At 33.4% G+C, this 12,100-nt stretch overlaps 1 protein-coding gene across 9 annotated transcripts in view; it reads left to right on the forward strand.

Annotated features, from left to right (window-relative positions):
• The first annotated feature begins 1,450 nt into the window (after window positions 1-1,450).
• Window positions 1,451-12,100, forward strand: part of LOC123545021 (RNA-binding protein Pasilla-like) — a 53,721-nt gene continuing 43,071 nt past the window's right edge. For 2 of the 9 annotated variants that reach the window (XM_045331240.2, XM_045331241.2), the window contains exons 1-2: window positions 1,473-1,632; window positions 8,783-8,851. In XM_045331240.2, the coding sequence (XP_045187175.1) occupies window positions 1,515-1,632; window positions 8,783-8,851 (187 nt within the window). In that variant the 5' untranslated portion in view covers window positions 1,473-1,514. The other 7 variants (XM_045331247.2, XM_045331248.2, XM_045331243.2 and 4 more) reach the window with 7 other exon arrangements.

Raw genomic sequence — 12,100 nt, forward strand, 5'->3', positions numbered from 1 at the left:
ATAAACATGACAAGGGAGACAACTCCTCGGGGCTTATTTCATAAGACGACACTGACCGGGTGCATTTAAGTAAAAGTTATATGTTATCAATTAACTCAAAATTTCGATTTAGTAACACGAAATTTCGACTCCTTTAACGTGAAATTTGAAGATCTATACTTAACTCGAAATGATTTCGACTCCTTATCCGCAAAATACGAACGTTAATGGTCCTGTAAGCCATTCTATCCATTCTTATATTCTGATACATCTGCAAACACGGCCGTATATGGTTCCTAGCCTCCGGAGCTGCTCCAGTTTTATACTGTACGCAGGATATATATACCCACATTTACATGTTTTGTATGTTCCTGTCCCGGAAACTTTCCAGATATAGTTAAATTTGTGCACAATATTTTAACTTTAAACACTATACCTGATCGCCTCTCATAACAATCAGCTACCCAAGTACCTGGCATCGTGTTCATAAAACATTCATTCCAGTCTAAGTTGAGTTTGATATAGAAACTTTCTATATAATTATGTCGCTTGTATATAAAGTGCAGGGTAAGTTAATGGCTACTTTCAAATGACTATTCAGTACTGAAGGTCAGTCTCAATTGAAATGTAATCTTGAAATTAAAGTAATATTTACTATATCAAAATTTTAGTCTCAAACTCAAATGAGACCGATAAATGTTTTGTGAACATGGGGTCTGGTCCTGGTTTGGCAACAAAAATACACTTTCATGTAGAATATGTCTGCATTTCCTTTTCATTTGGGCTCAAACTTGGTCGAAAACCTTCAAAACTAGTACGTGGTTAAGACTGTGATACACTGTTCTGTACTCTTATATAATATGGCCCACTAAGGCTCCCCGAGGGCTTAGCAAGGTACCTAATCACAGCCAGGAGCTATACTTTTACGTATCGTAACTCGAAATTTCGAGTTAATAAATAACACAAACCTAGCACTAATGCTTTACCGTATGAGTTAAACTAAAAGTTACACATTACAAATGTGTTAAAATTTTCAGCAAAGTTGACACTTTGGGGAAAATAATGAGTATATATTAATACATGCATACGTAATAAATATATTATATGAAGTTTGCTGATGAACTATGACACTGCATTTAACACACTTCAGCAAGTTTGTTATAAATAAATGCCACTTGCTATTTCGTAAAGAAATATGCGTTTCTGTTATTTCAATAACATTTTAAGGTTATATATATTATGCGATGGAACACGGCCAAAACGAATATTGTATCGGAGAAGGGGCGTGGCATAGGTTGAAACACAATGAAAATATGGAAATTTCATACCTTGATGCCAAAATTCGTTCACAGCAATGTAAAGAGTAATAAAAATCAGTATAAGTTTCATTCATGAATTTATGGGAAAATCTTTCTTTTATGAATAATATCCACGAAAAAGAAAGTAGAAGTCTCCCAGAAAATCGACCTGTCAAAATCAGCTCTCGTACGGAGCGCGACGTTGCGTTACCCCACGAGATCTGGGCGCAGTAAGACATGGCAATGAACTACGACGGTATGAATGGAACTGATATGGACACTTCTGACTCTAGAAAAAGACCTTTGGATACAGAATCAGAAAATGGGGTCACTAAACGATCTAACCAAGGCGCAGGTTAGGCCATATCATGAGAAATTGGTTTGTTTGCGATGGGGGAAATATGCCAATGACGTTTCCTGTTTTTCAATATGGCGACCAGACCTGCTGCCGGTTTCTCTCTCGGTTCGGTTGCAAAATTTTTTGGAATGTAAATAATTTTATATTATGTGATGCAAAATGGCAAGGGATTGTTACTTTAATGTTTGTTTTAGTTTGTGATGGATTTTTTTCGCGTTGTTTTAAACCTAAATTAGACTTTAATCTTAGTTTATGTGGTGACGTGTTTCCCTCGACATCGATAATCATGTGGAGGCACGCAGTCGTGAACATGTGCCAACATAACTGAGTTACCACCTATCGAGAGCAGTCGTACATTCTACGCTGTAATACACACATCTTCACATCGGAGTAACTCCTAGCTGGAATCAGCTGATTTACAATAGGGGATTACTTGGGTCTGATAACCCAGCCTCAGTTGTATTTTGACAGCTGGAGAGAAAAGATGACTCTGCTCGACCTACATTCACGTTTTACTAATGTCGAGGGAAATATGATTGAGTCTCAAGATTACAACAGTTTTAGCATATGGAGAGGTATTTTTGGTTTTCTTTGAATATTAAATAATTGTATCAAGTTCTTGTTAATTTTTGGTAGAAATTTAACATTCCTGAAATACAAGTTTGGCGCAGGTCAAAACCTCATCCAATCTACACCCACATCTCATGACATTGAACATTATCGTTGCATTCTTTGAATGTGTTGCAAGATAATATTGGAATTACTTATGTTGTTGGATCTTCATTTGTTTCTTAGAATTGTTCGATCATTTTCAGTATGGTTGCTAAGTTGTTTTAGTTAGGTGTAACATATGGCTATGATAGAAGTAGTCATGTGATTCATTGTGTATTCATACATGTACATTATAGTTTGTCAGTTAGTTGAAAATGCTGACTGGATAAAAAATATTTTTACTGGATTATTGTATTCTTCATTGGCAAAAGGAAATGATTTATTCAGGTAATTTATTATATTGTAATAAAATCAATATTATAAACATGATATTGGTTTTGCATGTTTGATTTTGAACTTGGAAGATTTGTTTTTGTGACTCTGATCCTAGCAACCTGTGTTTGCATAAAATGGTTGAAATCATTACTTTAAAAGTTTAAATATAAGATTTAGTTGGTTTTAAATAGACATTGGAGTATTTTTTCAGATATTGGTGAAATTGTGTTTGTCCTTCAGTATGTTCTTATGACCTTTCTGAATACATAATTGTGTGAAATGTGGTGGGGTATGGTGGATTGTTGTTTCATGATTTTTTTGTGAATTGTCCATTTGTCATTTTGCATCACATCATTTGCATAATCTGGGGAAATAAAATGTGACTAATTAAAGCAAGCATTGATTACAGTATCAGCAAGTCTGGTCACATTACTCATTCCCATTTCATTGATCCCCCACATTGCATATCTCTCCGAGATGTCATGGACGTTGGACTCGGCTTTCTGAAAATGAATTGCCTTTCACAATATTCTCATTCCATGACTATTCTTTTCATTGTATTACCTACATTGAAATGAATTATTTATTTTTTCATACAGTGTTATATTGACACTTGTGTGCATGTTGTTGATTTTCAGTTATTCTGCTATGGGAACACGCATTCCATGTCACATGAACTAAACATTTTATCATAAATGCCTTTATATTTTGCAGGGATGGATGTATATTGCCATGTGGAAATGGGAAATGGAATTATTTCGATTTTATTGAAAATGGCTAAAACATACTTGGATGTTTAAAGAAGTTAAACTAGTGCATTAATAGAAAATATTCTATAGCCTTATAATTGGAATTTTAAGATACTTTATTTTTAATTTGACATTTATACATATGTCAGATACTGAAGTTCAGTTAAAGAAAATTTTGGATTTTTTTTTGTAATAAAAAACTTACTTATACAGTTTTGGCAGTATACATTCCTAGAATAGTAACACATGCAGATCTATGGTGATGTTTTAAAATATGTAAGGAGTACTCAAAAAAGGCATAAACAAATTTGAAATAAAAAAATGTAGTGGTAGTGAGGAAACACATTGGCTGCACTGATTTTATCTGATAAGCCCTATCAGTTACTTAGTATTACCTGGATCTGCTCCTGTTATTATCATAATTATCATTCATTTTTATCAACATGTACTGTTAGATGCACTTGGTCTCAATCAGCTGATTCACACACAGTCAAGAAAGCTATGTCTATACCATGCTAACATATACAGCTGTTTAAAGTGTATGCCAGGCACACTCCACGCAGGTAAAATCAATGATTACCTGATAATCCAGACAGCTGCTTTACATACATACATACATGTATATAGGTAGGAATATTTCTACCTATGTTCCAAGCCCTTCACAGTATTGGAATTGCAATCCCTTATGTAGAACTAGAAGCGTTTAAGAACAGAACATGCCTGTTCATTCAATCTAAAGCTGTTGGGAATGTTTCAGGAGGGCTTGAAGTTATTGAAGGAATTTATTTGGCAAAGTAAAATGAAATGATGTTTCATCATTAAAAATTTAGAACATTTAACTATTGTTCACCAGTCACATGATACAGCTGTTGTCAGTTTTAACATAAGAGCAAGTTAACTTGAACAATGTCTTTAAAAACCCAGGCTTCCAATAAGTTTGAAACTTGCGAAGGAAACTGAAACTTGTAGATTAAATTTTCTCATTTTGATGATAATAGAATGATTATAACAAATTCATGGGTGGGTTGGATAAAAGATCAGTCATCATTGACATGATAGTTTTTGTGAGCTGTGTCTTGCTTTAAGTCGGTCTACTATTTGACCAACAGATGCACCTATAAATTTTAAAAATACATTTAGTTTACATATATAGAGTACTTTGTCATGTACATCAGTTTTCCAAGTTTCAACCTTGTAAGAGTGGTTTCCAGTTTGTGCCATTTTATTTTTTATTTTTTTCAAGATCAGATACATTAATGATTTACTGTGTTTGTTGCTTTGAGATACAATGATTTTGGTCATATGTGGGCTAGTATAAAGTGTGGGTTGAGGGTGTGCTAAATTTACATGTATGTTACATGTAAGAAATTTTACTGTACTTCAGGCTGTTTATTTTGGATTTATACATTTAAAGTTAATGTAAATAGTAGTCATTTCATAGCAATGCTATGCATTTAGATTGTTGAAAATTAAATCAGTAATATGTTACACAGCAAATTGTATTTTGTACTTAGTACATAGTAAATTATAGTTATTAATAATTATAATGAAATCTATTTAGAGTATGGTATAGATATAGCTGTCTGCCCACTTGTGTGTATATTTATCACCGTTTAGTATCATTTTGGAATTAGAATGCCCTATCTAACTTGCATATCAAGTTGTAGATAGAGTGTTTTGGCTCCAAAACATCAGCTTGACATGTCTTTTTCAGCATGAATCTCTTTTTTTTTTACTGTTTAAGTTCATGCATTATGTACATGACTCTCATGTTCATGCTCACATTTTTCATTGTATCACATGTTAGCGATAAAACTCATGCATCCCCTTTATAAACCTGTCCATCAAAACATGCTCAAAACATATCCCCATTATTCCCTAATTAGGCTCTACCTGCGCCTGGGTAAAATTCTAATAAAAGAAAGAAAACTATATAGAAAAAAGTTTTTGTGGGGGTTGGGAGGAGTGTTGAATTTTAATACTAAAATTGAATAATAATCTGCTTGGTGCTTTAAAGAGTATACACCTGAAAAAAAATGAAATTTTAACTGCATAAGGTTCCATTGTTTTCTTCAGGCTTTGGATTGAATTGAATTAAAAGCTATGAAATGAAAATTTCGATTTAACAATTTGGAATTACAATTTTTGAGTCAAAGGTAAATGAATCAAGTGTATATTCAGAAGTACTCACTGCGCTGTATTTTTCTAATTATTTACATGTATTTTCACTAATACAGATTAATGCTTTCTAACAAAGGTATTTTATTCATGGAATACAAAAGTTTAGACTGGACGCTTACATACAGGGATCTTTATAATCAAATAATATTGATTTGATCATTTAAAATCCCAGGCTATATAAGTTCAGTGGTTTGTATACAATAGCCTTGTATTTCAATGTAAAATAATTATGATTATTCAGCAACTCAATTCATACAGAACTTTTAACATTATTGGAAATTGAACATATGGTCAATAGTTGATCATCTGTTCTGTTTAATTTAACTGTTACACTGATGTTAACATGTAAGTCTATTTGTCATCCAATATTGTTGTTTTCTGTTGTAATGTTATATGTGTCTTCCCTAATTTGAATAATTTATAATATTTGTTAACGTTTAAAATATTTAGTAAAAGGTGTAATAATGTATGGGGATAAGAGTGACATTTAACAACATAATAATTTGCTAAAGTTGTAATTTTCTAAACTTCATGTAATTTTGAAACACTTTTTGCTTGCTACGGAAAAGAAAAGGGCTAGATACAGAGAGCTAGGCTTAACATCGAAACTGAGAGTTTGAACCCTTTCAGAGGATGGGGTATAAATCTGACATTGGTTCGCATTTCATTTCAGTAGACAGTCATACATCCAGCTCCCTCAGGCTAAATTTAGGAAAGCTTGCCCATTAATATGTAAAAAAGAAGGTTCAAGGCTTGTTCAAGTCTCCCTGTATATAATTAGACTGTATTTTAGGGTGTTTTCAAAGTATTTGAAATACACATACAAGCTTCAGTGGGCTGATGTAACTTGACATTTTATATGTGTGTTCAAAAGGTAACTTTACTGTTCAGGTAGCTATTATCCATCTTTATGAGATATTAGACACCTTACAGCAGTATACACATGTTCACACGATTATTTATATAGTGTTTTAGTCTTGGTAAAACGTTTTTGTGACTGGGTAAAAGTATGCATATTGAACATGTCTGTCTGAAAGCAAGGTCTCCATTGGTAATTAGTAACCTCCATTGTTACCACCAAACATGATATATTTATATCATATATCAGATACTACGGATTTTAGGGCTACCCCATAAACAAACCAGAGGTGCACCAAAAGTACATGAAATTAAAATTACTGAAATGTTTATGATGCCATAGATGCTGTACATTTTTGGATTATTAAAAGAAGAAAATTTCATGATTGAAATTTTTTTTTAATATTTGAAGACCCTTGATTAAGAGTTGTTTATATCTTCAGAAGATGTTGAATTTTTTTTTGGTAAGGCATTCAGTGTAACTGTTGTTTCCATTACTTGTAACGGATCAGTTATACAAAACTTCACCTTGTCTGAATGATAAGTCTTGTCATTAGTTGCACAGTATATTCAATCTTATGAGGTGTTGACATGTTTAAATATAGAAGAAAAATCCTTGATGATATCCAAGGCAACCAGAGCCACATACAAATGTACAAGTTTGAGAATTTTTGATTTGCTATGATATGGGAGACTATCGTAATTTATATGGGTATAACACTTTTATTATCACCAGGTTCACTCAGCAGTGTAGACCTGAGAAAGTTGTTTAAAGGGATCATTCCTGTTGTTTTAATGGATTTGTGAAAAATAGGAGGCAAAAGCCTATAAGAAGTTGACTGACCTACAGAAACGGCTTACCCAGAAAGTTTCACATGAATAAAGATTGGTTGAATGCAAGGGCAATTGTAATAATGCAAGTAATTCCATGATTAAACAGGCTTTACACTATAATACTGCCAAAGGTTTTATTAATAATGCTGCCAACATTCATGTTTACCATTGTTGTTGTGTACAGTAATTTTGTTAACAAGTCTGGGGTGGGGGAATTGAAATACAAGGCTAGAAATTGAAAAAAATAATGTTTCTGTGTTTTATCTCTAACATAAAAATGGAAAAATGGAAAGCTTTCAAGGCAGAGAGGTCTCTTAGTTTTGTAATGCTCTTGGTATATTGTTCTATTACTAGAGCAAACTATATAGAATCTTAAACAAATTAAAATCATCCTGTAACATCAGGTACCCTACTTTAAGTTTTATACTTTTATATTTATTTTGTGTTGAAAATTTCAAAATACTTCCATATTATATATCATTGAAAATTAAATTCAAATTTAAATAAAAACAAAAAATATATATTTTTACTTGCATCTTTACACAACTGTATGTGAATGTAATTGTTTAATTTACTTTTTGAATATAAGAATAAAAAGTGAAGAATATACGAAGAGCATTTTGAACATTTTTCAAAACAATTTTTGAAACAGGAAAAAATAACGTTAAAAGTAAATAATTAAGTCTATAAAATCCAGCGGACCTTATACGCATCTGAACGCTACATGTTAAAGCACAAATTTATGAATATTTGAAGTGCACTGAGGATTGCACAGTATGAAATAATATTTTTTGAATTAATGCACATTCATGACAAGTGGTAGAAAAGAGTTGATCTAATGGTGCTTACAAGCAATGTTAAACAATTCCAAGAGTACAGAAAAGATATTTATAGCAGTATAACATAATGGATTGGCTGAATTGTGTTGTATTGATGCATTAATTAGCTTGCTTCTGTTATGCTTAAATAATGGACAGAAATTATAAGAAAGGCCTGAAATGTCTTTTAAAGATTTTTACAAAAGGAACTACAGTTTTTATGAAGGCTTTGGATGCCAGAGTTCCTAGTTTTTTCCCCTTCTGTTGCTTGTAGGCACAGACAGTAGTTACTGAGGAAGGAGCAAACAAGAGGTCCTTGTGTACTAAATTATCAAGGACTATTTTGTTTCTTCAAAGTGCAATTTTATTGGCAGTCATGTCTTTCCTTTAACATGGGATACTCGTTTTGTGAAATTTACAATTAAGTGTAATCAAAATTTGTTGAAGTGCAGTAGAAGATTTCATTGAATGCGAAGAGTTTTACTTTTTACGTTGAAGGACATTATTCTTTTGTTAACAATTGTTTTGCACACCAAAAGACAGTATATCACATTCCAAAATACTGCAGTACCAGCTGTAAGGCTTGTGGCACCAGCTTTACTTAAATGGATGATTAAAAGCAAAACAGAAGAAAGGCATGATAGCTAGTGATGTTGCCTTCCTATTGTTTATATAATGAAGCATTGTAAATATACATGATGTATATGCTGTATGTTGCAGCCAACTGCCATGAATACCCAGAAGGGGAAGAAATGAGCACCCAGCAATCAACTACAATGACAGAATTAGGTAAGTTTTCTCTTTTTTCAACATGATAGATATGCTGTTGCAGTAAAAATGTTGTTCATGATATAGTTGCTATGGTTACAGTGACTTTGGCATGATAATAGTATGATATGTCCAGGAATCAAGCTCAAGATGTGATGGATTGTAAAAGTTGAAGAAATTATATATTTCTCAGTCTATTCCTCTTTTTATACCATTTACTAGAGGATTTTGTTGAAGCAGACCTGTATGATACAACTTGAAAGAGTAAGAATATTCTGGTTTTACTTTCGCAGTGTCTAGGGTTTCAAATTGTTGCATATCTGCACCTTTAATGTGGTTAGAAAAGGTCTTTGTGATGTTTATAGTTTGATTGACTAGATGTAGAACTTAATTGTTTATCACTGATCAATCTGTCTATCACTCCTCAGACTGGTGCAGGTCATGATCTTTGAAGGCTGCAAAACCGTTGTACGAATGGATAAAACAAGTTTGCAGCCCTTCGGTCATTGAAATGTTCTCAGGTATCCTGGATCTTGTTTTCCTTTTCACTGTGACATATCAGTGACAAGATGTTGATCAGCTGCCAGTATGGTTAGGTGGCTGTCCATATACAAACAGTTTACACACGTTATAAAGCTCACCCTGAACAATATCACTGTCCACTTTCTGAAGTTTGTTACGCAATACGTCGCCCACACATGGGAATGAGGGAGTGAGTCTTTAAACAGCAGTCGTCCACACAAAGGAATTTCGGTTTTTGGCTCAAGATTGTATCTATTAAAAGAATTTAGGGAGTGAAAAAAATGTTCATGAGGATCCATTGTAGACCCCATTAAAGTTGCTTTTAATTTCTTTCAGAGAAAACTAGATGACATTGAGAACTTCTAACTTAGACTCTGCGACAAATGTTAGGACTACATTTAATTGTGCTTACATGACTTGCCCTTTTTATTGATAAAAAGTTACATGCCTCAAAAAAAGTTGAAGGCAGCACAATTAAACTTGGTTGATGTCTTGAACAGTTACCTTGTAATATGATGGTATCCACATGCCACCTCATGCTGTTGATGTCGATTTGACATTGGTTTCAATAAAATCAGCTTCCACATGTCATTGGCTTCGACCATCTATTGATTTCCAGGTCATCAGTCTCCACATGCCATTGGTTTATACTGGTCATAGAATCTACATGCTTCACTGTTCACATTACCTTGGTGTCTGTGTTGTCTATGGGTTCAGTGTTTGGACTTCTCAAACTTGACTGTTATCCCAGACAATGAAGAAGAAGTCTTGTATTGTAGCAATTGCACAAGAGTGCTTTATTAATTGATAAGGCCATGTGTTACATATTCAGAGAATAGTTATTTTTATTCCCTCTAGATTGTTTTGTCTGTGCTGTAAGTATATAAAATTTGCTCAGTTTAACAAACTTGGAAGGAATATGCAACTAAACATTCATCATATAACTGTTTGTGAACACAATTTTTAGTTCACCAGAACTCGAAGTGCTGAGTTTGAGCTATTGTGATTTCATTGTGGTTTGTCTACACTACAGACTTTATCTCCAGCGAAATCGAAAGATGGAAGTTGATGAAACTTGGTCTGGATTTTTCTTTGGTGGTCCTCTTCCAACAGTTCCACTTGGTTGCAAAATCTTCAAACAACATCTTCACCTAAACTACTTGTTTGATTTCAAGATATTTTACTACAATTATACCTTGGATTACCTTTACCAGCTTTGTTCAAATTATTCATCAAGAAACCGTGATGGCTGCCAGTCACTTTTCCCTGTATGTGTATACTGGAAACTTTGAAAATTTCCTTGTCAGAATCTGTATGTCAAATTTTGAAATAATTTTGTACATCCCACTACATACACACACACATACAGAACAGTATTTAATTTCTCAAACTCACTTTTATCTTACTTATATTTCAGACATATTGTATCCTAGTATCCCATAATGACATGCCTGCAAACATGCCCCAACTTGTACCATTCCACTCATTAAACCCCCGTAATATATATGCCCATGTTCATTTTTCCATCTGTCATATTTCTTGTTCGGAGCATAACTCGGTAACCATTCCCGGTATTGACTTAAATCTTGGCATATAGGTAGCTGGCGATGAGGTCAATAGGTCAGAGGTTAAGGTCACAAATGAAGCTCAAAGATCAAATTTGACTAGAGCAGAAGTCAATAACTATTCAAGGTATTGACTTTAAACTATGTATGTAACTAGGTGGCAATGAGGTTATGTGCAGTGCCCATGAACCAGGTCTGTTGGTAAAGTTCAAAGTCACAAAAGGTGCTCAAATGTTAAATTGGACCTGCTTATTTCTTGTCTGAGCATAACTTATTATCCATTAACAGTGATTTTTTTTGCGCCAATTTGACTCCGAAATTCGGCGTCTTCCCAACTGACAAAAATGGTCAAAATTCCCAAAAAATGCTTCAAAATTCCCCAAAACAAGATGATTTTTCCCAATTAGATTGATTTCTTGTGAAAGTTGAACTAAAACGATGCAAATAATCATAAAAATTCCGACTCTAATTATGGTTTATTCGCAGAATTTTGTTGCCAACTCGAAACGCGTTGTTTACATAAAACGGGTCACGGCATAGTACGGCATTTAGTATGACTTTCATCACGGTCGCTAAACGCTTTTTCATGCGTCAAAATGAGTCGGAAAAAAAAATTGTTAGAAACTTACCTAAATTATCGAAAAATGTTGCATAATTCCGAATATTATAATAAGAAAATAAAACTTAAACACGTCATCGGTACTCCGGTCATTAATACATCTTTTGGTGAAGTTAAAGAGAAATTAAATTCAAATCAAACGTCAGAAAAGCAAAGTGATCTGTCCAAGAAATCTGAGTCCCCACAAAATGACCCTCAGAAATCAACAGAAGCTCATGGTGACCCTAAGCTATCTGAGCTATCAGATCCTGTGACATCAGAAAATAACCTGTCTGTCCTGTCTGTCCTGTCTGTTCAACCTCAGTGCATATTTGAATGAAATAAATTTACCTTAAAATAAAACTTTTCAAAATGATTTCTTTATTAAGGTTTGTTCATTTTTCCCAATTTTGAAGTTTATCGCGCTAAAAATTCCCAATTGAAAAAGCATGGGCTGTTGCCAAAAAAAGTAAAAAAATCACTGATTAACCTTTAGCATGCTAAGTAAATTGTCGTCTGCTGTAAATGTCGTCTGCTAAAATTGTTAAGTTCATTCAATTTGCTCCAAAATTGAAAGAAATATTG

Source organism: Mercenaria mercenaria, chromosome 1 (assembly GCF_021730395.1).
Source record: "Mercenaria mercenaria strain notata chromosome 1, MADL_Memer_1, whole genome shotgun sequence".
NCBI lineage: Eukaryota > Metazoa > Mollusca > Bivalvia > Venerida > Veneridae > Mercenaria > Mercenaria mercenaria.